This window comes from Antedon mediterranea, chromosome 7 (assembly GCF_964355755.1).
Source record: "Antedon mediterranea chromosome 7, ecAntMedi1.1, whole genome shotgun sequence".
Taxonomy (NCBI): Eukaryota; Metazoa; Echinodermata; class Crinoidea; order Comatulida; family Antedonidae; genus Antedon; species Antedon mediterranea.
In genome coordinates this window covers 29,880,899-29,908,862 of record NC_092676.1, presented here as the reverse complement: position 1 = coordinate 29,908,862, position 27,964 = coordinate 29,880,899, and the positions used below count along the sequence as shown (strand labels likewise).

At 34.3% G+C, this 27,964-nt stretch overlaps 5 protein-coding genes across 6 annotated transcripts; 2 read left to right on the top strand and 3 right to left on the bottom strand.

The window, feature by feature from the left end:
- Positions 1–48: 48 nt before the first annotated feature.
- LOC140055598 (uncharacterized short-chain type dehydrogenase/reductase y4vI-like) lies at positions 49–8,204 on the bottom strand. The gene is made up of 20 exons (XM_072100934.1): positions 8,057–8,204; positions 7,449–7,546; positions 7,171–7,301; positions 6,940–7,032; positions 5,952–6,040; positions 5,481–5,574; positions 5,138–5,207; positions 4,965–5,001; positions 4,777–4,840; positions 4,319–4,466; positions 3,462–3,464; positions 2,556–2,576; positions 2,116–2,246; positions 1,854–1,946; positions 1,680–1,765; positions 1,122–1,215; positions 962–1,031; positions 833–869; positions 643–706; positions 49–501 (listed from the first exon to the last, which is right to left on the bottom strand). Exons 2-20 carry the CDS (start codon positions 7,501–7,503, stop codon positions 343–345), a joined length of 1,539 nt encoding a protein of 512 aa, XP_071957035.1. The 5' UTR covers positions 7,504–7,546; positions 8,057–8,204; the 3' UTR covers positions 49–342.
- Positions 8,205–8,825: 621 nt separating this feature from the next.
- On the top strand, positions 8,826–12,032 carry LOC140055597 (metabotropic glutamate receptor 3-like). Its single transcript, XM_072100933.1, has 4 exons — positions 8,826–9,416; positions 9,667–11,148; positions 11,496–11,645; positions 11,868–12,032. Exons 1-4 carry the CDS (start codon positions 8,826–8,828, stop codon positions 12,030–12,032), a joined length of 2,388 nt encoding a protein of 795 aa, XP_071957034.1.
- Positions 12,033–12,338: 306 nt separating this feature from the next.
- LOC140054004 (protein FAM76A-like) lies at positions 12,339–18,211 on the bottom strand. Its single transcript, XM_072098796.1, has 9 exons — positions 17,953–18,211; positions 17,429–17,493; positions 17,259–17,319; positions 16,972–17,124; positions 16,610–16,782; positions 16,385–16,453; positions 15,673–15,838; positions 15,281–15,382; positions 12,339–13,848 (listed from the first exon to the last, which is right to left on the bottom strand). Exons 1-9 carry the CDS (start codon positions 18,055–18,057, stop codon positions 13,786–13,788), a joined length of 957 nt encoding a protein of 318 aa, XP_071954897.1. The 5' UTR covers positions 18,058–18,211; the 3' UTR covers positions 12,339–13,785.
- Positions 18,212–18,287: 76 nt separating this feature from the next.
- On the top strand, positions 18,288–21,859 carry LOC140054003 (centrosomal protein of 57 kDa-like). Its single transcript, XM_072098795.1, has 9 exons — positions 18,288–18,428; positions 18,878–19,052; positions 19,182–19,361; positions 19,453–19,694; positions 19,826–19,903; positions 19,990–20,178; positions 20,338–20,549; positions 20,815–20,959; positions 21,318–21,859. The coding sequence occupies exons 1-9, from the start codon at positions 18,408–18,410 to the stop codon at positions 21,552–21,554; spliced, it is 1,479 nt and encodes a 492-aa protein (XP_071954896.1). The 5' UTR covers positions 18,288–18,407; the 3' UTR covers positions 21,555–21,859.
- A 205-nt stretch (positions 21,860–22,064) lies between these two features.
- Positions 22,065–27,880, bottom strand: LOC140054001 (U3 small nucleolar RNA-associated protein 14 homolog A-like). Of its 2 annotated transcripts, XM_072098791.1 has the most exons (12): positions 27,801–27,880; positions 27,492–27,543; positions 27,169–27,236; positions 26,611–26,824; positions 25,907–26,062; positions 25,366–25,488; positions 24,857–24,951; positions 24,496–24,619; positions 23,896–23,973; positions 22,985–23,790; positions 22,779–22,878; positions 22,065–22,450 (listed from the first exon to the last, which is right to left on the bottom strand). In XM_072098791.1, exons 1-12 carry the CDS (start codon positions 27,821–27,823, stop codon positions 22,202–22,204), a joined length of 2,088 nt encoding a protein of 695 aa, XP_071954892.1. In that variant the 5' UTR covers positions 27,824–27,880; the 3' UTR covers positions 22,065–22,201. The 2 variants fall into 2 exon arrangements, with proteins under 2 accessions (XP_071954892.1, XP_071954894.1); XM_072098793.1 differs by lacking the exon at positions 27,492–27,543 and having other exon boundaries at positions 27,801–27,860.
- Positions 27,881–27,964: the final 84 nt, after the last annotated feature.

Genomic DNA, 27,964 nt, shown 5'->3' with positions numbered 1-27,964 from the left:
CTAAGAAAAATGCGTCAACTAAAATTGTTCTTATACAGTAGTTTCAAATGTACCACACGTTTCCAACAAGTACCACATCACCAATTATTATAAAGAAAGAAAATATTCAATTTTGTATTTTATACAAATTTTTTATTGATGGCATGCAAATAACTTTTTTATACTTCATTTCCAGATCACAAATGTTATAATTTTGGCCACAGAATTATATTATTAATAATAAATATTATTATTATGAGAAAGTTTTTCGTTTAAATATACACACACTAGTATCTGTATATAATATTATTGATCTTTACAAATATACCCTGTGGATAACTAAAATATATATTTTTGTTCTTTTTATCGTGGGCACATAACATGTCTACCACCATCTACAGGAAGATTGACACCAGTAATAAACGACGCTGCATCCGACGCTAAGAATGCAATAGCGTTAGCCACTTCGTCTGCTTCACCAGCTCGACCCAGTGCATGAGTTGTTTTACTTTTTTCAAGGTACTATGGAAAGAATTTAAAATGTTAGTGTATTTGTTATGTACTATTAGATATAGTGCACAATAACACTGTAGTTGTTGTAATACAGTAGTATATTGACTTGAATTAATGATGTTGAGAAAAAAGAAGTATTTTTATACTCACAGCAGCATATTGTTCTTCAGTAAATCCAGCAGTTCTTTGAATATTTGTTATAATCACTCCAGGGCTGAAACAAGAGAAAAAATAACACAAATAAAATCAAACAATAAACAGCCAAGTTTTAACTTTTCCCTGATGTTAAATACTATACTGAACCAAAAAAAAAAAAATTTAAATACAATTAAATACTTACTTGACAGAATTCACTCGTATCTTATTTGATGCCATTTCTGAAAAAAAAAATTGAAATTACCAAATAATAATTGAAGATTACTTATATGAATAATAATAATTACAAAAATAATTTAAAAGGTATTTTTACCAAGAGCTACACAACGTGTCACCTGGTCTATAACACTCTTGGATGACCCGTAAGCAAGCACACCTGGAAACTATCAAAAAAACAATTATGTATTTATCTGAAGTTTTTTTTTGGACAGATTAAACATTTATAAATTACATTAATGTTCATTTGACCTTACCGATCTTATACTGTTGACACTGGACACATTCACAATGTTTCCTTTGGTTTTAATTAGGTGAGGTACTGCAAGTGATGTCAAATGAAATACAGATCTGGAATACAACAAATTTAAATTTATCAACATTTATCAGTAATATAATAATTTATTGTCATGGATCCTGTGCCATTCTCGCAATAAACTGAAAAAATGCCTTCTTAAGCTCTGTCTACACTATCAAACTAGTTTGACAAAAAAGTGTGATGTGCCCAAATATGGTAGTGATATAACATCATCATGTCCATATATGGGCACATTTTTTTGTCAATATAGTTTGATAGTCTAGACAGCGCTTAGCAGAGTAATCCTCCATGCTACTTATACTGCCTAAAGCAGTGATATTGATAATGTCGTATCACTACCATATTTAAGCACATCACACTTTTTGTCAAACTAGTTTGATAGTGTAGTCAGAGATGTACAAGCAACTTAACAACCAGGCCCTCCTCCCTTCTTTCTCACTCTTACCATATTATTCAAGCAAAACACATCTCCCTTCAACATTTTCTCCTGCCTTACCTGGCATTTGTATTCATTACATGATCAAAATCTTGTAAGCTAGTCGTTTCTATAGTTCCCAATAACAATATTCCAGCGTTGTTTATCTGCAATACAAATGATAAACTTGATATTTAAAAAAATGTTGAAGATGAGGTAATGAACATGGCATTGGTTACAAGAGTTTTTACATACCAATATGTCAAGTTTTCCAAAGTGTTCAACTGCCTTCTCTATCAATGCCACGTTATCAGCTTCTTTAGTTACGTCACCAGGTACAATCAAAGGCTGTAAGTGTAACATGTAATTGACATATTTCAAATATATTTTATGACTTTGAACCTGCAGCAGGGAGTTATAAAATAATAATATTTTACAACCCTCTGCTGCCAGCATGAATTTATTTAATGGAGCTATTACCAAAAATTGAAAAAGATTGGATTCCCTTTTACAATACCTCAGCGCCATGTTGTTTGCAATTTTTATCAGTTTCTTCAAAGTTATCTTCTGGTCGGCCACTTAAAACTAACTTGGCGCCAAGCTTCGCGAACAGAACACTTGTCGCTGCGCCAATTCCTGAGCTTGCACCTGTAATAAATGAATTTATTAACAGGGTTAACTAACCTGCTAGACTAGTTACACAGTATGCCTACTCCTACAAGGCTAGGCCTACAGCCCATCCAAGCTGATCCACATCGCCTAAATAAGTGACTTATCTACTTGCTAGGCTTATATATATATATATATATATATATAGGCCTGGACCTACCTAGACGAGAGAGCTAGCCTAGCCTCTCTAGTCTCTAGCTGACAAGGGCAAGGCCTAGCCTAGGCTTTAAATTACTCATCTACTAATATTCATAGCCTATTTAGTATAATTAATATTTGATACCATACCTGTTATAATCGCAACCTTTCCTAAAAGTGACAATGGCGTAGAGATTGACATTTTAGTTGTAAATTAATTGATATGTTTTGATTGTCCAGCCACCTTTTCTGCAGAAGGTTTTCCCAGGTACGTCCAACACGTGTACGTTTCTATATGAAGTAATCAACAGTGAACGTCATCACGGCTAAAAACGCGTCAGGTAAAAATCGTTTCTCGTTTCAAGCGCAATAAATAAACGCATTCACAAATTTATTATTGAGTTTTATTTTGCATTTTCATATCAAAATTAAAGATGTATTGTCCCTTGAAACACAAAAAAATGAAGGTCAAAATATTCTAAATTTAAAGTGGCCATATCAAAGTAATATTAAAGTTATTCACTTTAAGTCGAAAATTTGAGCCAAAAACAACAAGTTTACGTAATTAACAGGTAAATTAGTTTGATTACATTTCATCTGGAAAATCGTTACGAGCGAAAGTAAACAAAGATTTCAAACCATGAGTACGCATTATGCATATGCTAAATTAGGATTGTTTACAACTCGTCACGGTTAAGAAGGTATTTTTACACAGATCATGAGAGGAAGTTTTATGATTATGCATACAGAGTAGCCAAACAAGCGCGTTTCATTATGGGATATGTTTTGATTGAAAACTTTGACTGGAAGTCAAAGTTATTTTTTAAACAAAAAAACGTCTGTATTTCAGTTAAATTTTTTTTTTCCCGAAAATGTTTTGGTGATAGTTAGGCCTAATAACTATTATGATACTTCAAAATGACCCACCTTTTTTCGAAATCTATTATTTTTTATTTTTTTGGAATTAGTCAAAGGGACAATACATCTTTAAACATAACGTTAGTGTAATCAAAAATAATAAAACATAATTAGTATAAAATACCTCTACAAATAGACCGCCTATCGTGGATTGAATAAGAAAAACTAAATCATGTAGTAGATTAAAGGCCAGGTGCGGGCAAAAAATTTCTATTGATCATACATTCCAATAATTATCGATCTATAGTTTCCCCTATGTTTCATAATTTTTGGGAGTTTATTTGGGTTACACAAGCTTGTTGAAAATAAGCACTTTCTAATCAGTGGGGGGATAGTTCAAATTACACAGTAAAATCTCTATTCTTTTGTACACAAATTTTGTAAATAGAGAGGCGTTTTAAAAAGCTATGAAAAATAAACGGTATGGTAAAAAATGTTATCAGATGACTAAATATAGGTAATATAACTTAAATATTACATTTCTGATATTTTTATTCAACTTCAGATTTTTATTTTCATGCTATAGCAAAAATATCCACTGTATATCCACCATCTTTTTTCACCGTCTAGGGAGTCACCAGACATGTTATTACATTAGGTTAACTAACTAACTACTGAAAAAAAATTATCATGGTTTTTATGGAAGAATTTTGCCAAATTTTGTATTTGACCATATTACGGGAAATTTATGTTTTTTCATCTTGATTTCTGTTACAAATATTTGATTTATGTACAATTAACCAAATATTATATTTAAAATTCATGCCTGTACCTTAGCTTTAAACAATTGATATTAAATATTATTAATTATTAGTCCAGTCCAATACAAAAGGCCTATGAAATCAATTCGCCGGTGGTGTTACTACGCCTCTCATATCTTTCACGGGTGTTAATTATATTGTTATTGTAGGCCTACTTCGAAAAATGTGTAAGTTAATTAAACAAATGATCCATTACAATTATTTATTTTCTCTCTATTAAAAAAAATCATGGACACATTGCGTGTCTACCACCATCAACTGGCAAAGTGACACCAGTTATAAACGAAGCAGAATCTGATGCTAAGAATGCAATAGCACTAGCCACCTCGTCAACATGACCCACTCGACCCAACGCATGAGTTTCTTTGCATTGTTCAAGAAACTATATGAGAGAAGAGCAAAAAAAAAATTTTGATTACTTTGACTATACAGTAATTGAAAATATGGTAAGATATTTATTTGTGGAAAAGTAACAATCATAGTTTTACGGTCTATCCTGTAATTATTTATTCATGGATCCCATTGGCTGGGGGCAGCCCCAGGCGCGGCGCAACGCAGGTGAGTTGACCATACACAAAGCTACAATTGATAATCCATAACTTCGTGCAGCGTGATTGGTCGAATTGCGTTTGTTGCGTCCTAAGAGTGGGAACACAAAGCTTGCTAATGTATATACAGTACAACACACTCACTGCGGCAGATGCTTCTTCAGAGAATCCCGATTTCTTAAAGATGTCTGTTACAATGATTCCAGGGCTGCAAAAAAAGTTGTAACAACAAACTGTCATTTAAATATCTCAGAAATCAACTGAATGTATTTTTATCATCAGCGTATGCATAGTCTATTAATAGTTAAAAAATACATTAAAAAAATACTTACCTGACACAGTTAACTCGTACCTTCTTTGGTGCCATTTCTGTAAAAAGAAAACATATTTTAATGGCTTATGATATTATGAGTGATACACGACGGGTGATACAATATAATCAGCAGAAAGACCCAAAGTTTGTGATAAATAATAAATTGTTGGGCAATGGAATAATATTTGTTACCAAGTGCTACACAGTGCGTCATCTGATCCACTGCACTCTTGGAAATACTGTACGCAAGTACACCTGGAACCTGTAAGAACCAAATATCGGTATATTAATCTTATTTAATATCTCTTCATCTGAGACCATTCATGCTTGGTTGACAACAACGCAACTAGGGTGCGCGTACATGCAATGCACATTAGTGAGTTAAATAATAATTTGATCATCGGGTCGTGATTGGTCAATATACTTGCGTTGCGCTATGCGTTGCGCTTGTTGGCCTTCCGTTGCATCCTAGTCGTTGAGTCATCGGCAGACAATAATCATAAAGACTACATAAATGATATAATAAATACTGTACCGATCTGATACCATAGATACTAGACACATTAACAATGTTGCCTTCAGTTTTAATCAAGTGTGGCACCGCAAGTGAAGTCAAATGGAAAACAGATCTGAAATGAAAGAAAATGTATCAATTATTATATTATTTGCAAGAAAAACTTTGTGACAACAGACTTGTACTATTCGTAGCCAGGGGCTAAAATGCATTTTACAGTTAGGTCTACATAGTGAACAACAATAAAATCAAACATTGCACATATAAAAATAAACAATTCAAAAATGTAAAGAAATCCATTAAGCAATCTTTTAGTAGTTAACAGTATTTGTTCATTAACAATGAGAGTCCATTAGAAATTTGATTCAGTTGAACATGGAAATCCTTTTTTATTCAGTGATATTCATTGAAGTTTTGTTATGTTGTCGTCGTCAGGGGTAATTAAAGTAGGTCTACTCAGTAGTGCCGAACGATCTTGTTGACTTCTCTTACCTAACATTTGTGTTCATGATAGTATCAAAATCTTGTAAGCTCGTGGTTTCAATTGTTCCCAGTGATAATAATATACCAGCATTGTTTACCTGAATTTGATTGGGAAAAAAAAGAAGTTACAGGCCTAGATTATGCAGGGTTGTATACAGACTCTTAGGGGGTGTCGTCAGATGGGTCGTTGGTGCGAACGAATCCTAAACCATGTAGTGGAGCTGTAGCTTGGTGGTTAACGTACTTGCTATGCCTTCTAATCTCAAGGTCCGGGGTTTAATTCAATTGCCAGGGTTGTAACTCACGACTCTTTCAACCCCACTACCTCAAATGAGACTTAGTTTATAAGCACGATAAATTGTAAAATAGTTTATCTATCCTGTAATTGGCGAGTTTGTGCTCGCTGTTGGATATGTTTGAAATAAAATAAAATAAATGTCAGGATGTTGTAATCTATGAAGTCGTTTATGATTCGTTTATGATATGATCATGTAGCTGGTTTGGTTTTCAGAAAAGTCTGTTTATGTGTATTTATAGGTTAAATTATAACTGTGTGATGAGAAAGTGGCATTCTTTAAATATATGTGTTATAAAGGAGAAGAATGGCGATTGAGGAGTGCCAATATTTATAATCCGTTCCGCTGCTGCTCCCCTCCAGACATCACTTGCCGGCAATAACGATCGACCTTGTTGACATTATATATATCTTTTTATCATTGGACAATAATAAATGTTTTGTTAGATAAGATTAGATTGTTCCAAATCCAAATACCACACCACAAAAAGACTGCCCATATTCATCAGACTAGAACAGATATTATCTTCCATCATCAACCAATCAATTTACAGCAATGTTGAATAGTAGTGTTAATGTTGAATTTAATTTGTCAATTTCGATGTGTCCATTGTGGCGTCACAGATAGCGATATAGTAATAGAACCAGAATTTAATTATGATAACGTACTATCATTCATTAAGATTTAAATATTTTACATACCAATATATCAAGTTGGCCAAAGTGTTCAACTGCCTTCTGTATGAGTGCCACATTATCAGCTTCTTTTGTTACGTCACCAGGTACAATCAAAGGCTATCAAATGAGAAAGAATTTCACTTAATATACGCGCGTTTAGTTATTTCCAACTTTAGTTTTAGGATTTTCATTTGTAAGTTTAAGTACGCCAATGTAATTAAAATCTATAGACCCTATTTTTGAAAAAGAAAATACCTTAGCTCCATGTTGTTCACAATCTTTACCAGTCTGCTCCAGGTGTTCTACTCGTCTGCCAGTCAAGACTAACTTGGCGCCAAGCTTTGCAAACAGAACACTTGTTGCTGCGCCAATTCCTGAGCTTGCACCTGCAATTTGACAAACCGATTAAGTTAATGCACCTTTAAAACACGTTGTTGCCGGGTACATTAGTGTACCATATAGGCTAACGCACACCACGCTCTACCGGTATGGGACAGAATCCTAAATTTTTCTAGAAAATTAATTATTCTTACCTGTTATAAGTGCAACCTTTCCTGAAAGCAATATAGGTGGTGTAGCCACAGCCATGTTCGTTTCTCACCAGTGTCTACTACAGTACTAATCTGAAAATCTAATGAATTAAGTTTTCAATGTCCAAAAACCTTGAATAACAAAACAGACATACCCATAATGTTCAACCAACCACGAAATCTTTGTCACTGTTATTTCGAACGGCACCATAACAGAGGCCGTGTAATCAAATAAATGTTATACCTCCATGGACAAACCTTTTCCCTTTCCTTTCAAAATGTTCATTCTTTGAAGATAAACAAGGAAAATATATTTCATACATTTATATAGATAAATATTACATAGGAGACTTCGGTTTCAAATTGTACAGAGCGTCGTAGTTGTAAACTATTAGACATAACAATTTTGAAAAACTATTATTCAATAACTATATTTTATTTAATTATTTATTTTGTTATTCAATGGGTTAAGGGTTAATCTGTCATCAAATGTTTCCGAATCTACCGATAATGATCATTAAGTAATTACAAACGTTATCAATTTGTTATCAGTCTGATTTAGATTATTTAAATAGACTTAGGTAATATAGAATAAAGCAAAGTTTACTCACTCAATATATCTACTGGACTTTGAGTGTTAACATTCTATATGCCCACATCCATATAACACCAATCGCAAAACAAAGTTCGTTCTTGTCTAGCTAGGTCTATCAGTATCTTCACTTTAAATCAATTTCCAACGGCCTAAATGAAAAGGTAAAACGGTTGCAACTGTAAAGGTTTGATGCCTCTATTATAGTTTTAGTAGACAGGTTTGTTCCAAATTGTTTAAAGGGGTTTAAAGTTTGTAAGTTGGGACACACCAGTAGGCTTAATATACTGTTTGCGAGGCTTTGTAATATTTAAACCGTTATTCGACTAGTATCTGCCTCAGACGCATTGGCCTATGCCTCTCCTGGTTAATGTGGGAACTGGAGACGAGAGAAGCCCTTGGTCAATGTTGGGACCAGCCAAACTGATTTAAACAGTCCTGGCTTTTTAGTCATCATTCAAATGAATGTAAGACTAATTGACATTGTCGTTTACGACAGAAGTCGGCCATAAAAATATATAAAATATTCGACTTATTCATTTATATACTATACTTTGTTATTGTATACAGGAACTCAATGGTATGAGGACTGGATTGACAGCTGATGAGAATTTGTCATATGCTCAACAGAATGTCGAATGTTTAATTATTAATTAACTGACCTAATAATAGACTATCGATGATTGTGTCAACAAGATAACTATTTTCATTAATTATGCTGTCTCCTCCAGATCAGTTACTTAAAAATACAACATAGACTTCACATTTGGTAATTAAACGTATCCGCCATGTTTCAATCTTCCATGCCTAAATATATGTTGATGAACGTTTTCAACTTGGTGCTTCTCTTCTGCTTGGCAAGATCATCTTCAACAGATAGATATTTTGTAGACGGTGACTTGATTCTTGGGGCGTTGATGCCAGTTCATGAATACAACGAGACGAGTGGTGAATGTGAAGGCATTTTAGCCGTTCCATACATCAAACGAGTCGAGGCATTAGTGTACGCTGTTGATAAAATAAACAAAGACTTAAAAATGTTACCTGGAATAAAACTAGGATTTGATATCAGAGATACATGTTACTATGATGCGGTAGCTTTGGGGGAAAGTGTTAACTTTGTGCTAGATCAGGAACATGTAAACGAACAAGAGACATGTGTTGGGAGTTGTATAGCTCCACCACCAACAGATTGTACACAATTCCGTAATATTTCTGGTGTGATTGGTGCTCAGAGGAGTAGTAGCAGTATTCAGGCAGCCACCACTTTGGGTCTATTCAACGTTCCTCAGATTAGCTACCTGTCAACCAGTGATGAACTTAGCGACAAGATTAAGTATGAGTATTTTCTTAGGACTGTACCGCCTGATAGATTCCAGGTAAGTCGATTTTAGCGCGTATAATTATACTTTACATATTACACATTTTATTTGCTCTTCTTTCAATATTTTGTACACTTTAATTAATTGTGCTTGTGCCTTGCGCTTACGTCATCCTTGCGCTTACGTCATCCTTGCGCTTACGTCGTCCTTGCGCTGCGTCTTAGTTGAAACAAATCTTTATAAATGGAAACATTCTACACTCGTTAGTGTTTGTTTTAATTTTGCCTTAATATTTGATTTTTCGTAGGTGACTGCCATGATTGATCTGGTTCTCCACTTCAACTGGACATACGTCTCTATTCTGTACTCTGATGACAGTTACGGGCGCAATGGCTACAGCGAGTTCCAGAAACAATCAGCAGATCAAATATGTTTAGCAGTCGAAGAAGCTGTATCAGTTGATAGTAACATGAAGCAGATAGTACAAATACTCTTAGACAGAGGTGCAGTGGCGGTGGTATTGTTCTTAGACTTAGAAACGGCCAACGCTGTATTTGATGCTGTAGAGCGTCTCAATGCCACTGGTGTTTTTATATGGATCGCAAGTGACGCCATTGGGAATGCTGGAGTTAAAGGCATTGTAGAACACGAAGCTGCAGCAGAAGGATCGTTCACGATGGTACCGTATTCAGAACGATTACGGGCTTTCGATTTATCGTTTATCTCAACTACTCCATTAACGTCAAACAATCCTTGGTTTTCTGAGTATTACGAAAAAAATTGCTCAATGACGTCATGCATTGATGAGGACGACACTGATTCACACGATACCTTAGTGATGGATAGCGTATACGCGTTCGCTTACGCACTGCACAGCATACAAAGCTCACTTTGTCACGATACTAAACCGACCAACAACAAATGTGTTGAAATAATGCAACAGGTGCCAGGTGACATCTTGCTGGAAGAATTACGAAGAACATCTTTTGACAGTCTTGTTAACGGGCGCATAGAGTTCGATTCACACGGAGACATCCAGGGGCGTTACAGGATGAGTTATTTCCAACGTGATGCCGTAGTTGGGAAGTTACGCGCTTACCCTGTGGGAACATGGACTACTACAGACGGCTTCTCTGATTTTAATGATGACATTACTTGGTCGGTGAAATCATCGATAAACGGGTCGATCCCACAATCCCAATGTAGTGAGACATGTCCAGCCGGATTTCAAACTGTATTGATTTACGAAAGAGTGAGATGTTGTTGGGAATGTAAAGCATGTATTGACGACACAATTGTAGATCCTGATAATGACAAGGAATGCTGGAAATGTAACGGGTCAACTGGTCCTGACAACACGCATATGGAATGTCTTGTACTGGAGGAAGTTTATGTCAGTTGGGGAAGCCATCTTGGTTCTCTGATTCTTATAACGGCATCGATCGGACTTGTAGGCATTTTAATCGTACTCATATTCTTCATTTTCTACCGAAAGGAGCAGATTCTTCAAACTTCTGAGCCCCTTCTAAATTATCTCATTTTATTTGGTGAGACAATAGTGTTGGTAGCTACAATAACGTTTGCTGTTAAACCCAGTGAGACTGTTTGTGCGGCGGCAAGGCTTCTACCCGCCATCGGAGGCTGCCTAATGTATTCATCAATGGCTCTAAAGAGTATTAGACTTCAGAAAATATTTTCGGTTGCATTTGCTACAGATTCAACAGAAAATCCAAAACTAATCCAACGACCGAAACAACTTGGAATCTTACTGATTGTTGTTTCTATACAGGTATTAAACCAATTATTTATGTTTTGCATGGATAAGAAATATTAATAAACAAGAACCCTTTTCCTGAAATTTCAATAATAAAAGAAGTTACACTTTCGTGTTATAATTAATGTCACTCAATGATCTGGTGATGTACTGTAGATCGCTGTTGCTCTAGAGCACAATCGAAACGTCGAGGAACTTTAGCAGTTCTTTGCAGAACAAGATGTAGGGCTGTACCGCAAACTTTATATTAACATATTGATTTCGCCATGCAAACCTTCAATTAATGATCTACCCAGGGAGTTGTAATTACAACTCCCTGATCTAACCAACTAATTCTGAAATTTTGTAATATTTATTTCCAGGTTATAATATCCAGTGTTTGGTTGCTGTTGTATCCACCAGACGTACTTCCTCGCAAAGTCTTGGGAGACTCACCAAGAATCGAGCTTGCGTGTAACATCCAAATAAACGAAGTGATCACCAGTCTAGCCTACAATTTCGTCTTCATCCTTGTTTGCTGTGCGTCTGTGTTTAAGGCTCGTCGCCTTCCCGATAACTATTACGAATCTAGATTTTTAAGTTTCTGTTCTTTCACTACAGTCGTCATACTGCTGGCGTTTCTTCCACCGTATTTTGTAACTGATGAAAAAGAACTTTTTACGAAATGTATATACATAGCCAGTGCGCTTATATTAAATTGCTGGGTTGTTTTAATTTGTATATTTGTAATTAAGATTTATGCTATACGATATGTTAAGCCATTAGTAGACGATACAGCACCCATAGATACCAGATTGCGTTTACCGACCGGAACGTCGACGCGAACCTTGGTTAATTCTATGTATTTACAAAGACAACGACGATCATTAAGCACGGCGTCGGGAGAGAGCAGTACGTGAACCTTATTTAAAGCGTGGTTCTCACTAGAACGCAACGCAGCGACGTATTGAGGCAAAGTGTTGTATTGCATAATCACAAGTGGGAACTGACGACGCAACTGTGCTGCAAACATTGCAGGTTTGATTCACGTAGGCGCAACACAATTATATTGGAAGGGCAAACTTTATTACGTTGCGTTTTACAACGTAATAAACCAATACGTTTGAACCAATAGTATTGCGTTTCAAACGCGAAAGATAACGCATATTCCGTCAGTTATCCTTTGTAAATATTCACTGTTAATAAAAGAAAAATACAATAAAATATCAGAAATATAGAACATCGTTAGTTTATTTACAAATGCCGCCCAAACATACAAATATTCCTACAATTATTAACTTATAAACTCAGCAGCAATATATTATTAACAGAAAATCTATACAATATTGACATCGTTCACTATGCATACACTCACGAACTTTGTTAAAAAACTTCAAAAAGCATTAATAATTGTTTCTACATAATTACATTATTTGAATAATTTTCAACATAGAGGGAGCTTTCTATTTGGACAACCTAAAGCCTGTCTACACTATCAAACTTGATATGACAAAAAATGGACAGGATATTTGGGCACATCAACTTTTTTTGTCAAACTAATTTGATAGTGTAGACAGAGCTTTAGACATATCCAATTGTTTTGTTGATCATCACCTCTGTACATGTTATACTCCGTCAAAACTTTGTGAAGCAACTGCACAGGCAAGTAAGCACATCTCAATGTCTTTGCATGCGCACAATGAATTAACATGGCGTCACCAGTTCCCAGGTCGTCGTTGATCAAATCTTGGATAGTTATTAATACTATCCACAAACTCATTTTTCCATACAAACCAACAAAATTTTTACTTGGTCGCGTATTCATCAACATTGAAAATAAAACAACTTAAACTACAGAACATATAGGCCTACTGTATACCAAGTAAGAGTATGACAAAGTATTAATAGCAAAGTATCAATAGCAAAGTATCAATAGAAAAGTATCAATAGCAGAATGTGAACCCTAATATGTACAAGTAAGTTTAAAGTAGTTCTTATTAGCAGAAATATTAAGTTCCAAGTCCTACAAATAATATTACTACAATTTTTACAATGTTTACAAATTATTAGTCCATTAATTTGGTAAGCGAATTTTTGTAGAATAAATATTTTTTTTGTTTAGCATACATTTTATTATTATATTTTATAAAATCATGTCATATATTACAGTCGACTAAAATACATCATTATCGCTAGTCTTAATACACATATGTATATAAATTATTTAAATATACAAATAACATGAGCTGTCTTACAACTGCCAAATTAGCATGGAACATATCATAACATTATCAAAAAGGCTGAAAACTGGCTTGATATTTGGACACGAAATACAAAAAAAGCTTAAACAAGAATAGAGGGCGCTTTCATTAGGACAAACTTTTAAGATTCTACATGGTTTATTAAAATATTTTTTTTATGTCCAATATTTAAATTTATTCATCTCATTTTTGATTCCATCATTCTTGGTCAGTTATTAAAATCAGATATTAAAATCTTTAAAAAAATCTAGCATTGAAACATTTTTTGGGATGAGGTTTTCCCATAATATACCACTTACTTTTGAAACTGTTAACTGTAGCATTAAAACAATTGTTACATTCAAAGGTATTGGAGGATGTGGCAACAACTCAGTGTCTTTAGTATGAAGCTAAGTAACAGTTAACATTTCAGTTAAGTCACAGACTGCTTGTTTTTTACCTGCTGTAACTGTTTGTTCAACATTCGGTTTCTTGACTGAAAAAAAAACAAAATTTGACATACAGATTATCATAAGCAGCATCATTATCAAAAGCAGCCGGGAAATCATGTTACAAATAACACTTTCTAACTCCAGACTTTTTTATAGAAGCGTAAAAAAGGTAACATAAAAACACCCATTGTTTGGTGAAAATTAGTCTAAAAATTGTGAACATTTATTTGAGATATGGGAAGACTGAAGCTTGGTTGAAACTCAATTACACCCTAGTATCTTACCTGTAACTCTTCATTGAGATATGGGAAGACTGAAGCTTGGTTGAAGCTCAATTACACCCTAGTATCTTACCTGTAACTCTTCATTGAGATATGGGAAGACTGAAGCTTGGTTGAAGCTCAATTACACCCTAGTATCTTACCTGTAACTCTTCATTGAGATATGGGAAGACTGAAGCTTGGTTGAAACTCGATTACACCCTAGTATCTTACCTGTAACTCTTCATTGAGATAGGGGAAGACTGAAGCTTGGTTGAAGCTCAATTACACTCTAGTATCTTACCTGTAACTCTTTATTGAGATATGGGAAGACTGAAGCTTGGTTGAAACTCAATTACACCCTAGTATCTTACCTGTAACTCTTCATTGAGATATGGGAAGACTGAAGCTTGGTTGAAGCTCAATTACACCCTAGTATCTTACCTGTAACTCTTCATTGATATATGGGAAGACTGAAGCTTGGTTGAAACTCGATTACACCCTAGTATCTTACCTGTAACTCTTCATTGAGATAGGGGAAGACTGAAGCTTGGTTGAAGCTCAATTACACTCTAGTATCTTACCTGTAACTCTTTATTGAGATATGGGAAGACTGAAGCTTGGTTGAAGCTCAATTACACCCTAGTATCTTACCTGTAACTCTTCATTTGAGATATGGGAAGACTGAAGCTTGGTTGAAGCTCAATTACATCCTAGTATCTTACCTGTAACTCTTCATTTGAGATATGGGAAGACTGAAGCTTGGTTGAAACTCAATTACACCCTAGTATCTTACCTGTAACTCTTTATTGAGATATGGGAAGACTGAAGCTTGGTTGAAACTCAATTACACCCTAGTATCTTACCTGTAACTCTTCATTGAGATATGGGAAGACTGAAGCTTGGTTGAAGCTCAATTACACCCTAGTATCTTACCTGTAACTCTTCATTTGAGATATGGGAAGACTGAAGCTTGGTTGAAACTCAATTACACCCTAGTATCTTACCTGTAACTCTTCATTGAGATATGGGAAGACTGAAGCTTGGTTGAAGCTCAATTACACCCTAGTATCTTACCTGTAACTCTTCATTGAGATATGGGAAGACTGAACCTTGGTTGAAGCTCAATTACACCCTAGTATCTTACCTGTAACTCTTATTGAGATATGGGAAGACTGAAGCTTGGTTGAAGCTCAATTACACCCTAGTATCTTACCTGTAACTCTTCTATAGTTCCCGAGTGTTGTTTCTGGAGTTGTAACATTCTTATTCTTAAATCTTTCTCTGCACTCAAACATGTCGCCTTTAACTCAGCAATCTACAACAGTAAAATAAAAAAATAGTTAACATCCTGGATACTAAAACAAAGTACAAAACAAAAGAGAATCAAGGCCAAATAAAAGTGTCATGTCCCTGGCATCATAAATTATAGCTTTTTGTTTTATTGTATTTTCAAATAATTAATTAATTATAGTCAATGAAAAAAAAACATGATTTTTATTTAATTTTAAAAGGAAATTCACATCCTGGATGTGAAAATAACAATTTTTATTTTGCATAATTCATTCATTCATTTTTAATGAGTAGTTTGCCAACTCGCTGTCCTACCTGTTTTTCTTTTTCAATGGCAAATCTATCTCTCTCCATCACTTGTTTCTTAAGTGATGCAACCTGTTCTCTGAGCTGCGTCATGGCAACAACATGATCAGAATTTCTAGGATCATTCATCATCAGCTCAGATGAGTTATTGAAGACGATCTTATGAAGAGCAGATCTACAGAAATAAGAAATGATTTACCTGTATGTTTGAAACAGAAATCGTTAATAAAGGCAAATTTACACAGACGAGTGGTAATGATAAGCGGAAAAAACCATGCAGCTTGTTCCACATAGATTCTGTATCTATCCTCACGGTAAACCATCTGTCCGCCTTGCCTTGTGTGTAAATGGTCATAAGGAATAACATAGGTTTCATATTTTTATTACTATTACCACTCGTCTGTGTTTCCATATAAAGAGGGACAGGGTATTGCAAATCCATATGTCTATATAGAGAGAACAATTTCAACTCTATTTGTAAAATTAAATTTATTAAAAAATGGTTCAATTTATAAAAAAATTTATATACTCAAAAAGTACAGTGTTATTAATGTATTGTACAGCAGTACTTAAAGACATCAATGGAATGTTTTGTGGTTCAAAGAATGTGTGAAGAATGAGTATAAAACAATAGCAATTAAGTGAGTTCTTAATAGAAAGTCAGTACTTAAATAGAAAGTGAGTACTTAAATAGCAAGTGAGTACTTAAATGACTACTTACACAGGTGGTGTAGAGCTACTACTGGAATGATCGTTTTTGCTTTTCTTTCTTTCATGATTGGACGATGATCTGTTGGCGGAAAATGTCAAATGGAATGTAATGAAATGTCTTTTAACAAAAAACCTTTGATTTTCAACACAAACTGTTATGGTTGTAATACTTTCACTATAAAATAAAAAAATAATTTTGGTTGGAGGCTGCCGCGACCAATTGCATTGCACCTACTTGTCTTTACTTGAGGATTTCTTAGCTTCTTTGGTGTCACTATGCTCTCTACTGTCCCGAGATGAGCTTCTGGATGAGTGACTTGACATCAGATCAAACTTCCTTTTCTTTGCTTTCTGTAAAACTCTTTTGTAGGACAAGGTGCACAACCAGCATAGAATTTTGCCATCAACCTAAAACAAACACATTTTGCTTGGTGAATATAAGCCATACACAACGAGCCAGTCCTGTTTATTAGAATTTATTTAATTCTTCGTCTTCATTCCACAATCATCATGTTGATTATCACGGAACAGTATGGTGGCAGTATTCACAGGTGGTTTTGTGTTTAGTTTTGATTTATTTCTTATTTAATTATTTACCTTTTTGCGTTCATCTCTCCTGTCAAAAGCACACTTTTGTTTACATTGTTCACACACACGAGGCGCTCCATACTTCTTTTCAGAGTTAGAACATCGTTGGCATTTTGAACCAATAAATGCGGCAATTACATTGCAATACTCGCATGGCTTTGGCTGTAACAAAATATATAAATAGGTTTTATTTAAAATACTTGTACATTCTACTATATTTGGTAAGTGGTTCTAATATTTAAAAACAGACAAACAAGTCCTTACCGTTCCATACGAAAAGACAAACAAGTCCTTACCGTTCCATACGTCTTGACATTAGCTGAGCATTTCCGACAGATTGTATTTGTATTGCTTTTACTAAAATAAAAAATTTAACTGCATGTCAACAAAAAGTATATACATTGTATTTTATTCAAAAACACATTTATGACTGAGCCTAAAAGACCATTAAAATGTCACATCATACTTCTCTTGCTGGAACTCTGCTCTGCAATATGTACACTTCACCACTGGATAGTTACCTCGGCATTCCTGTGGTGGAAACAAAGTAGCTTTTTTAATACTTTAATCAGTTTTAATAATACATATTTGTACAGATTTAATACAGATTTGAATCAGATGGGGCTTGGGTAGTACACTAGGTCTTCATTAATTTGTTTCAATATGAATCTTATAAAAAACAACTGCGGCTTTGTTTTGTTAAAACCATAAATTTCCATTTTTTTTACTTTTTTCAAAACAAAACAATATTATTAAATTATTAGGTTTGCCTATTTTTATTTGTTTTTTCTTTAAAATCATTAATTACAAAATTAAAATACCATTATTAAAAGATTCACAACACATTAGCAATTATTTGAATAAAATACAAAGTAATCAAGTATTATTTGTTTAGGCCTACATCTTGATTTTGGTAGGCCAACAATTTTACTCCTCGGGGCTATAGGAAGTGACCACAACGGCGACAATTTTGACGTTTTCTATTCTAACCTTACAAAGTTGTTGGCCTTGAGACAATTCGTCGAACGGGTGTCTGCTATTGCATTTAGTACACGCAAATAACGGCTCAGCTACTGCTGACATTTCACTCTTCATTTGTTGATTGTGTGAACTATGAACAGAAAGAAGATTTAGGTTAGATTTCTATCCAAGACTAACAAAAAATTGACAATTTTCAAATTCAAAACAACAACAAATTCGCCGACCGACTGCCTTTTCTTTTTGTTCTTATACTACGACTGCAAAGAAGACTATGAAGTAGGAGGAAGTGGTTAGAAAAATTCTGAGGGCGGGCTTTTTATTTGGACCAATGGAATGTTTTCTTCAAATTGTTGATCTTTTTGCAATATTTTGAAGTTTCCGCCGCACGTACGACGCCAAAACAGGAAAGATGAGATTATTAGATTAACAGATTAACCATTTTACTTAATTTTATGTAAATCAAAATGACTGAAAACTTTATGCAAGTAAGTATAAACGTAATACACTTGTTCAGTGTTTTATATGATATTTTTAAATAAGCTAAGCTGTATTTAGGCCACATGCACGCATGGATGGGCCTGCTAGCCCAGCTTAGTCAGTACAGTGGCCCATCATCCACGTCTTCCGGCCAATCTTCTAGTGTAGGCTAGGCCTAGGCCAATTGTCTTCATACATGGGCATGGCCACGATGAGTGGGCCATGGAATGTTCCAGGCTCCGAATTCTCCTCTACTCTAGGTGTTAGCCTAGATTTAGAGGCCTGGGCCTAGAATAAATTAATAAAAAGCTTCTTCAACATATTTAAACATTTATTAAAAATATACTGTAACTGTAGCCTCTGTCTTTATTCTAGATATTATAGATAGCTAGGCTAGTCTTTAGGCCTATAATATAAACTATTTATGTTTACGTAACATGTTTGTTTTCTACTATAGTCAATGCCGTCATCGTATCATGTAGGCCTAGGCACAGACATGGACTATTCTCTACGTAATGATTCTATTTCCTCTTACAATGAATATCCTCACTCACGGCCATTATTAGACGATCAGTATGCACCAGGGCGTTCGCCAAGAAACACCAATTCCGCGCCAGAGACTAAAAGTCGTGGTTAGTATGGTTACAGTATGCTGAATTTGTTTTGATATATACTGTACTGTAGCACAACATACAATTTCAATTTGCCTACATCTGATATGCATATTATAAAGTATAACATTTTCATTTTTTATCTGACAGCAATTATATCGGCACTGCGTGGTCTACAGGACAAGATACGCAAGTTGGAGTTGGAGCGCACTCAAGCAGAACAAAACCTAAAAAGTTTAGCATCGGAAACAACACAATACAAAGAAATTCTTCAGAAAGAACACACGGCTAAAGAAGAGACACAAACAGAGATATCTAAACAAACTAAGGGTGTGTAAGAAACTAAATAATTATGCCTTCTTCTACCCTAAAAAAAAATAGTTAGTTTAACTGATTGAACCTATTCACTTTTTTTTAACAGAAGTAGAATTACATTTAGACTCGGCAGAAAGTAGGTGTAATCTGTTGGAGAAGCAGCTGGAATATATGCGCAAAATGGTGCAGAATTCCGAGCATGATCGTAACAGAGCCTTGCACGAACGGAAGCTGATCGTTAATGCTAGGGAAAAAGAAGAGGTTGAAGAGATACAGTTACACCAGGAAAAGGTGGAAAAATTGGAAAGAGATAACATGAAATTGCAGGCAACTCAAACAAGGACTCAAGTAAATAAAGTGATTTATAATAATAATAATAATCAGTACACAACTTGAGATATACCAGACTCTCCACCCCATGTATTAATTAAGGTATACCTAACATATTACATTTATGCTGTAAAATTTATTATTTTCAGAAAAAAATTCAACAGCTTGAAGAGAAGGTGCGTGAAGAGCAACATCATCGTAGGTTGGTCCAAGAAAAAGCTGCAGAGGTAATGCCTTAAGCCTGGTAATTCCAAAAAATATATAAAATCATAGTTTTTGAAAACATAAGTTTATTGTCAATGTTTTCTTTTAGCTTCAGACAGAAACAGAAATGAACCGAATTATGCTAGCGTCAAACACACCCCCTCAACCAACAAAACCAAAGAAAAAGAAGAAGCGAAGGAATGTGCAATCTAGTCAACCTGCTAAAGCTAAACCAACAACGACAAAAGGAAGCCATTACAGGGCAAACTTTAAAACTCTACCATTTGTTGCTGGCAAAGTAAGTTTAAACTTAATTATACCTTGTTGTTACATGAAAGGTACTCCTACATTGCATTCCAATATTCTAGTTGAAAGGACCAGTTAATATGAAAAAAAAAAAAAATGTCTTCCTGAAACTTTTATATGGCAAAATAAATGAAATGAATCTTTTTAACAGTCAACCACTCCGAGCCATTCACTAAGTTCGAATCTTCAGAGTGTACTAGCAATGTTGAAGACGCACAATCCTGCATGGTGTAACAATGGCCCCCTCATGAAGCGAGTTAATGGAACGGTCCATCGTCGGCCATCGGTATCATCGTCTACCTCAGAAAGTGACCTTGCTGACCTTATGTTGGGATTACAAGATGAATTTGGGCAGATGGGATTGTAAGTATTGAAAAATATAGTGTTATATTTCTGCAGACATTATATATTTGCACACCTTATAATTTCTGCACACGTTATATTTTTTGACATTTTATATTTTTTGACATTTTATATTTCTGGACACCTTTATTTCTGCACACCTTATATTTTTACACACCTGATATTTCTGTACACCTTATATTTCTGCATCCATGTATTACTTTTTCCTGGAAGATTTGTAATTTTCTTTAATTTTTCAAATGACTTTTTTTATTTTAAATATTAGTGAGCATCAAGAAATAGCTCGTCAGATTCAGGAAACAGATGATCGACATTTAAGGGAAGATTTGGAACGAGAACTGGAGCAGTTGGTGATTAGAATGGAAGCCAAGGGAGAACAGATTGCTAAATTAAAAAGGCACAAATCAAAGGTAAAATCTTGTCCACACTATCAAACTTTATGTGATGTTCCCATATATGGACATGATGACATCATATCACTACCATATTTGGGCACATCACACTTTGTTTGTCAAACTAATTTGATAGTGTAGACAGAGCGTTAGTGGGTCCTCTTGGTTGGCATTGATGTTTAATTGGTATATAAGAACTCTAGGCGTTTTTTCTGTTCTGATGATGAGAATAGTTTCTAGAAATATGTCGACATTTTAAGGCAGTTTGCAAATACCTCACAATCGTGATTTTAACTTGAAAGTTTGGTTTTTATCTAACAAACAATGTAGCAAATCTGAAAAACATTTTTTTTTTTGTCCATTTAAAATATTGCAGGCCTTGGAAAGTAAAAAGAAGACAAAGAAGCGAGCCATAAGTCGTTCGTCTTCAGTCTCAATACCATCAAGTTCAAACAGTGCTGAAGTTCAGGTCATTACAACGGTCAAAACAAAAGGGTCAAGAGTACAGCCAATTACAGTGAAGAATCAACCACCACGTCAGAATAAAACACTTCTAAGGGATATACAGACCTTGCAAACTACACTGAGGCGTGATGATGTGTGCTGGGAATGAACTGTATGCTTGTTTACATAAAGTTGACAATGTTGTATGTTAATTAAATATATACTGTACCAAAGAACTATTACAATTATGAAAAAAGTAAAATCGATGAAATGATATTGGACATAAATATTGAAAGAAAAGAAAGTATTTCAGCTTAAGTTGAATGACAAATGAGAAGAATTCTGCTTCCAATCATTGTGAACTTGTTTGTACAGGTATAATAAAAAATATTAACATTTAGTAACTTTTGTCTAAAAATTATGCTACAATAATTAGTTTATTTATTTAGTTTATAAAATTTACATTAAAGTCTTCCGGAATTAATTTAACAATTAAAAAATGCCAATATTTCGTTGGCAATGACTGTAAATATACTAAATGTTTTAGATGTACTTTATTTTCTGATTAAATGTATATAAATAATCTGTTAAAATGAACATAAGTTGTGAATTTAGATAACCCAATTATGAAGTAGACAATAAAAATCTTCAGAGAAACTACAGTTGTTTTAAAATATTTATTTGTTCCATAAATTTTTTATTAATATGTAGTAAAGTTGTCGTATTTAAAAAATAAGACAGTTTCGACAATTTCAAAATAATAATAATATACACAATTAAAGTGTACAATTTGACCCAAATTAAAACCACAAAAACTTATTTCTTAAAATGCTTTTTCCTTTTAGATTTATTTGTTTTTTCTTTGTTATTAGCCTCAATACTAACTGTATCTTTGAAAGCATCTGCTTCCGATAAAGGTTCAATTATTGCCCCCATTTGGGTTTTTATTTTGGGCTTTGTTAATTTCTTGAAGACAGCTTCAGTATTCCATGTGTTTCCTACCGGTGCTCGAATATGTGATTCAAATTGTTGAGCTGAATTAAACGGAAAGGGTAAATTATTCACCTGCAAAATAAAGAAAATTTAAAAAATAAATTTACCACATTGTAAAGTTTTTGCGCCACTCCTTTAGGCAGTTATATTCAAGAGAATGGAGCATTAGGAGACCGTAGTTTACTACGGCTGAAAAAATGGGTATTTAGAAACTCGGACTGGGCATGCGCACACCCCAAAGTACGTCATGGAAAAGAGAGTCTATGAAAACATTTACTGATAAATATTGAGATGCACGAAGACTGTAGTTACCATGAGATGAGCGGCGTTTTTTGTAAGAAATATTTAACTGCTATAATTAACTTAACTAATAATTGCAAAAGCAGATTTGAATATTTACCTGATGCATGGCGACAGATTTATTTCGTTTCTCGTTGATGATCACATGAGCTAGTTTTCGGTCCTGACGTGGAGCAGCAGGTGGCGCTTTAATTATGAATCTGTTAACAGAGAATTGGTATAATATAAAATAATATATGTACAGTATGCAATGTCCTCTGTAATCATGAATTATTTTTTCATAAACAACTAAACTAATGTTCTTACCTTTTCTTTTTCCTTTTTGATGGCTTGACCCCAGTTCCTCCCCAGTCACCCCATCCTGGTAGTGTAAGGTCAATGTCCTTAGGTGTACTCTCATCAATCTTTCTCTTTTTGTCTTGCTGGAAATCTTCAACAACATCATCATCTGCAAACGCCTCTTGTATGTTCATCAGGTGCTTGTCTGGTCTATCTTCCTTTTCAAAATCGCCAACAACAATATCTGGTTCAAGACATTTTATTTCTCGTGGTTTGATGGTGAATACCTTCATAGGATTGACATGAATATCTTTTATGTTTCCCCTTTTATCTGTTGTACTATCCTCCTTAGAATCGTGTATGACCTTGCTGTTATTTACCTCTGGTAAAGTCTCTTCATCAGAACCAGTGAATTCAAAATCCTCAAGAGTCTGTTTGCGATTTACTCCTTCGCTTAACAACTCCTGATCATCAACAGGAGTCTCTAGTAAGTCAGCATTTGATACGCCCTCTAACATGTGACGTGTGACAATTTCTGGAGCGTCATCATCTTCAGAATCACTGTCATCAACTTGTTGAGCAGTTACAGCCTCAAGTGCGGATATACGAACATGATCCTTAGCGCTCTTTGACGTTGTCTTGGACTCCTCTTTTGTCAGATTTTTAGCCGATGCATTAAACCATGGATTATTGATATCTGTCAATGATGGCGCCAAACCTTCTTCTCCCTCCAAGCCCTCTTCTTGATCCTCTTCATCGCTCTTGTTGATCTCTGCAATTTTTTGGGTCAGGTCTCTGCTCTTCTGTAACTGTTGTTGAATCTGCTCTCTAGCCTATCAACATTCAACAGCTCAGAATTAAAATATGGATAATATAGAAATAGCAGATTGATATAGAAATTATTTTTAACAAATAAAATATAAATGAAATCATCATACCTGTAGATTGTATTTACCGAAGCGAACAGTACTCTTTGCCCATTTGCCAGTGTTTCTATGCTTCAGACTAACACGTTCCTTTTATGAGAGAAATAAAATACAAATTATTACAATTCACTACGTTATTGACACTATACAAATATAATAATAATAATATCGACCATTTATAAAGCGCTCTTTACCGTAGTATACAAATGTTGAATGTTTACTATTTATTTTGCCATGAGAAGGTATAGGCACATAGTAGTTGCAATTGAAAAGGTATGATAATTGTAATTTAATGTATGTATAAATACTTTATTGTCACTCTCGTACAATAATATAGAAACTTTATTAACAAACATGACATATAAGACCAAAATAAAGGTCAATTTACACAGACGAGCGGTAACAGTAATAAAAATATAAAATCTATGTTATTCCTTATGACCATTTACCCACAACGTGGAGCGGACGGGCGGTTTCCGCTCAGAATAAATACATATTCTATATGGGCCAAGCTACGCCTTTTTTCGTCTGTGTAAATTGGCCTTAAATCAGCTTTTGCTATTCAAGTTGGCCTTACATATTGTTGAATTGTAATGATAAAGTGTTTTATACCTGTGCTCTCGTTTTGTCAATCTTTGTCATCATTTCGTTTGCTGCCTCAGGATCATTCTCCATCACCTCTTGCATCTTTTTAATATCCTCTTTTGCTTTTGCTTTCTTTTGAATACGATGGAACCTAACAAGAAGTAAAGATGTACAGTAATGGTCAAAACAGACATTCTGTCGATAAATATATATACACAATACGAATCCAAAGGCAAATTACTGAAAAAATGACAATGCTGTGGGTATCAGTGGCTGGATATCAATGGAGCTAAAAATCAAAACAGCCAAAAAATGTACAACACTAGCTCTTTACAATGAGAATTACATTATTTATCATTCTAAACATTATTTCTTTTGATATGCTTACTTTTTACTTTTGATCTTTTTCTGTCGTTTACACTTTGACTCGTAGTAAGACTGTAAAGCTCTTGCCTTCTGTAGTTCTGCTCGCCTAGCTTTTGCCTTTTGAAAAAAATATATATAAATACATATAACATACTGTAAAGCTATGTCTACACTAACAAACTAGTTTGACAAAAAAAAGTGTGATGTGCCCAAATATGGTAGTGATGTGCCCAAATATGGTAGTGATATGCCCAAATATGGTAGTGATATGCCCAAATATGGTAGTGATCATGTCACATAAAGTTTGATAGTGTAGACATAAATTAAGTCATACATACCTGTAGTTCATACTACAGTAACATTTGATGGCACATATAACAGATAATAGTTTTTTTTAATAGAACATTTTTATTTTCAGTCAGGCTAATTTATTCATGATGTAGTCAAAACTGGGCAACATACAATAAGCCAAGTTTCACCCAGCATATCCTGCCATGCATCTATAATATTTTAAAGATGTTTAACAAATACCTCCTCTAGACTCATAGCCTTCAGGGCTTCTTCTTCTGCTTGTGTAAATTCTTTGTCAGGTCGTTCCATGTGCTTACTGCCATGTAACAACGTATAGATTTCCTCCTCAAGTGGTGTTGCAGGCTGAAGTTAAAAAAAGATAACAATTTGAAATGTGAACACAATTAGTAACAATTTACTATTCAAATGTATGCTACATGTGTTAAGCTCTGTCTACACTACTAAACTAGTTTGACTAAAAAGTCTGATTTTTTTTATTATTTTGACTTTGATAGCGTCGACAGAGCTTTAGTGATATCCTCTTTTATTAAATTAAATAAACTTTTTAAATTTCACCTTCAATTTCTTGACAAAGGTGTTCGAACAATTAAACTAGTTTGACTAAAACAAGTGCGATGTGCCCAAATATGGTAGTGATATGATGTCATCGTGTCCATACATGGGCACATCACCTTTTTTTTGTCATATAAACTTTGATGGTGTAGACAGAGCTTTAGTGAAATGTTCTTTTGATAAATTAAATATACTCTTTGTATTTCACCTTAAATTTCTTGACAAAGGTGTCCGTGGTTTGAAGGCTGGTGGTTGATTGGTTGAGAGGGAACGACAGATGTTCGGCTCTTCGATTTGCCTGGACAGCTTGCTGCCACTTTGAGAGCTCATTACTGGTGTTTTCATAAGCAAGTTTACGTTCAACCTATACATAAGTAAAGTTTTAGTTAGAGTTGTAATGATTATACACACACACATGTAACTATGTATGCTAATTAGTAATTGACTTAATAAAAGCAAGTGGTTACTGCCTCCACGGCAGTTAGTACATAGAAGCCGCGTCTGTTTCATTTCAATTTATTACAAGAGTCTGTTCTAGCTAGCCAACAAGGCAGGTATCAATCTATTACAAGAGTCTGTTCTAGCTAGCCAACAAGGCAGGTATCAATCTATTACAAGAGTCTGTTCTAGCTAGCCAACAAGGCAGGTATCAATCTATTACAAGAGTCTGTTCTAGCTAGCCAACAAGGCAGGTATCAATCTATTACAAGAGTCTGTTCTAGCTAGGAAACAAGGCAGGTATCAATCTATTACAAGAGTCTGTTCTAGCTAGCCAACAAGGCAGGTATCAATCTATTACAAGAGTCTGTTCTAGCTAGCCAACAAGGCAGGTATCAATCTATTACAAGAGTCTGTTCTAGCTAGCCAACAAGGCAGGTAATCTCAACAGTATTTAGGGCATAGTTTCCATACCTTTAATGCTTCATGTTTTGGCAATGAAGCTGACAAGGTTTTACTTTTTCTTTGAACATTAATTAGTTGTTTCTTAAGTTCTGAATGTGATGTTGTACTCTTTAATGTCCCCATCAACTCATGAACTCTGACACGACTTGATTTGCCATCTTTTGAGGCTAAGGTAAACTCTGATATTTCCTTAACAGCCTCTGATCTCTGCTGAACTCTTTTCCTAAAATAAGATAATAACAAGTTATTTATATCATCAAAGTATTATTAAACTAAAGCTCTATCTACACAGTAAAACTAACTATCAAACTAGTTTGACAAAAAAAGTGTGATATGCCCAAATATGGTAGTGGTATGACATCATCGTGTCCATATATGGCCACATCACATTTTTTGTCACATTAAGTTAGATAGAGTGGACAGAGCTTAAAGATGTAGTCTTAACCTTGGGTCAGCTAAAACGGTTCAAACACAGAAATGTTAGTAACAATTTTAAAAACATAATTTCATTTTATTATTTATCAAGCATTTATAATTATGTATAATAAAAAATGGTATGAAACTAACCCTTTCTTTCCATCCAGAGATCCGATGGCCTTTAAAAGTTTGCTATGTTGTTCATCATCAACATCATCCTAAAAACAATAAAACTAAATGTTTTAATATTATTTATTATATATTTATTTCATCAATAACTACAATATCCATAACAATATATTAACTTACTGTCTTTTTTTTTAATTATAGAATGTTAAAAATCATATTAATAAATCTAAATCAAAATGAATAAAAATTATTACTTTTGTGTAATAATCTATAGAATAGAATAGTAAAGTATTAAAAAGTAAATTTAGCATTTTAATATTTTCCAAATAAAGCTGTTATCAGACCTCGTCATTGTCACTACCACTAGTCCTTAATGATGAGTCAGTTGTCGTTGACCTGAAAGTAAACAAGGACTGCAAATTACAGTATTGATTTTGGAAAATATATTAAGGGGCGAACCGACTAGATACTTCAGTGCTAACACACACTGCGAGGATGAACATTCCTACTCCTGCTGGTGGTGGTGGGTCACGACGGACGGAGGGTACTTTATTAGTTAGCCCTTTTAGCCTTTCCTAATTAACAAAAAAATATTTCATTTAGGATTTTATATTTTTTAATGCAGATTTAACAAAACTGATGAATAGTCTTACCACAATATACCTTGATTATACATTTAAATAATACTAAATGTAGACAGCTTCCAATGTAAATGCCGACGTTAAAGAAAAACATGTGTTGGATGCAAATAAACTTTGACCTCTGTTTTTACGTTGACAGTATGTTTGGTTGGGGGCAGCAGAGTCAGCAATAACGC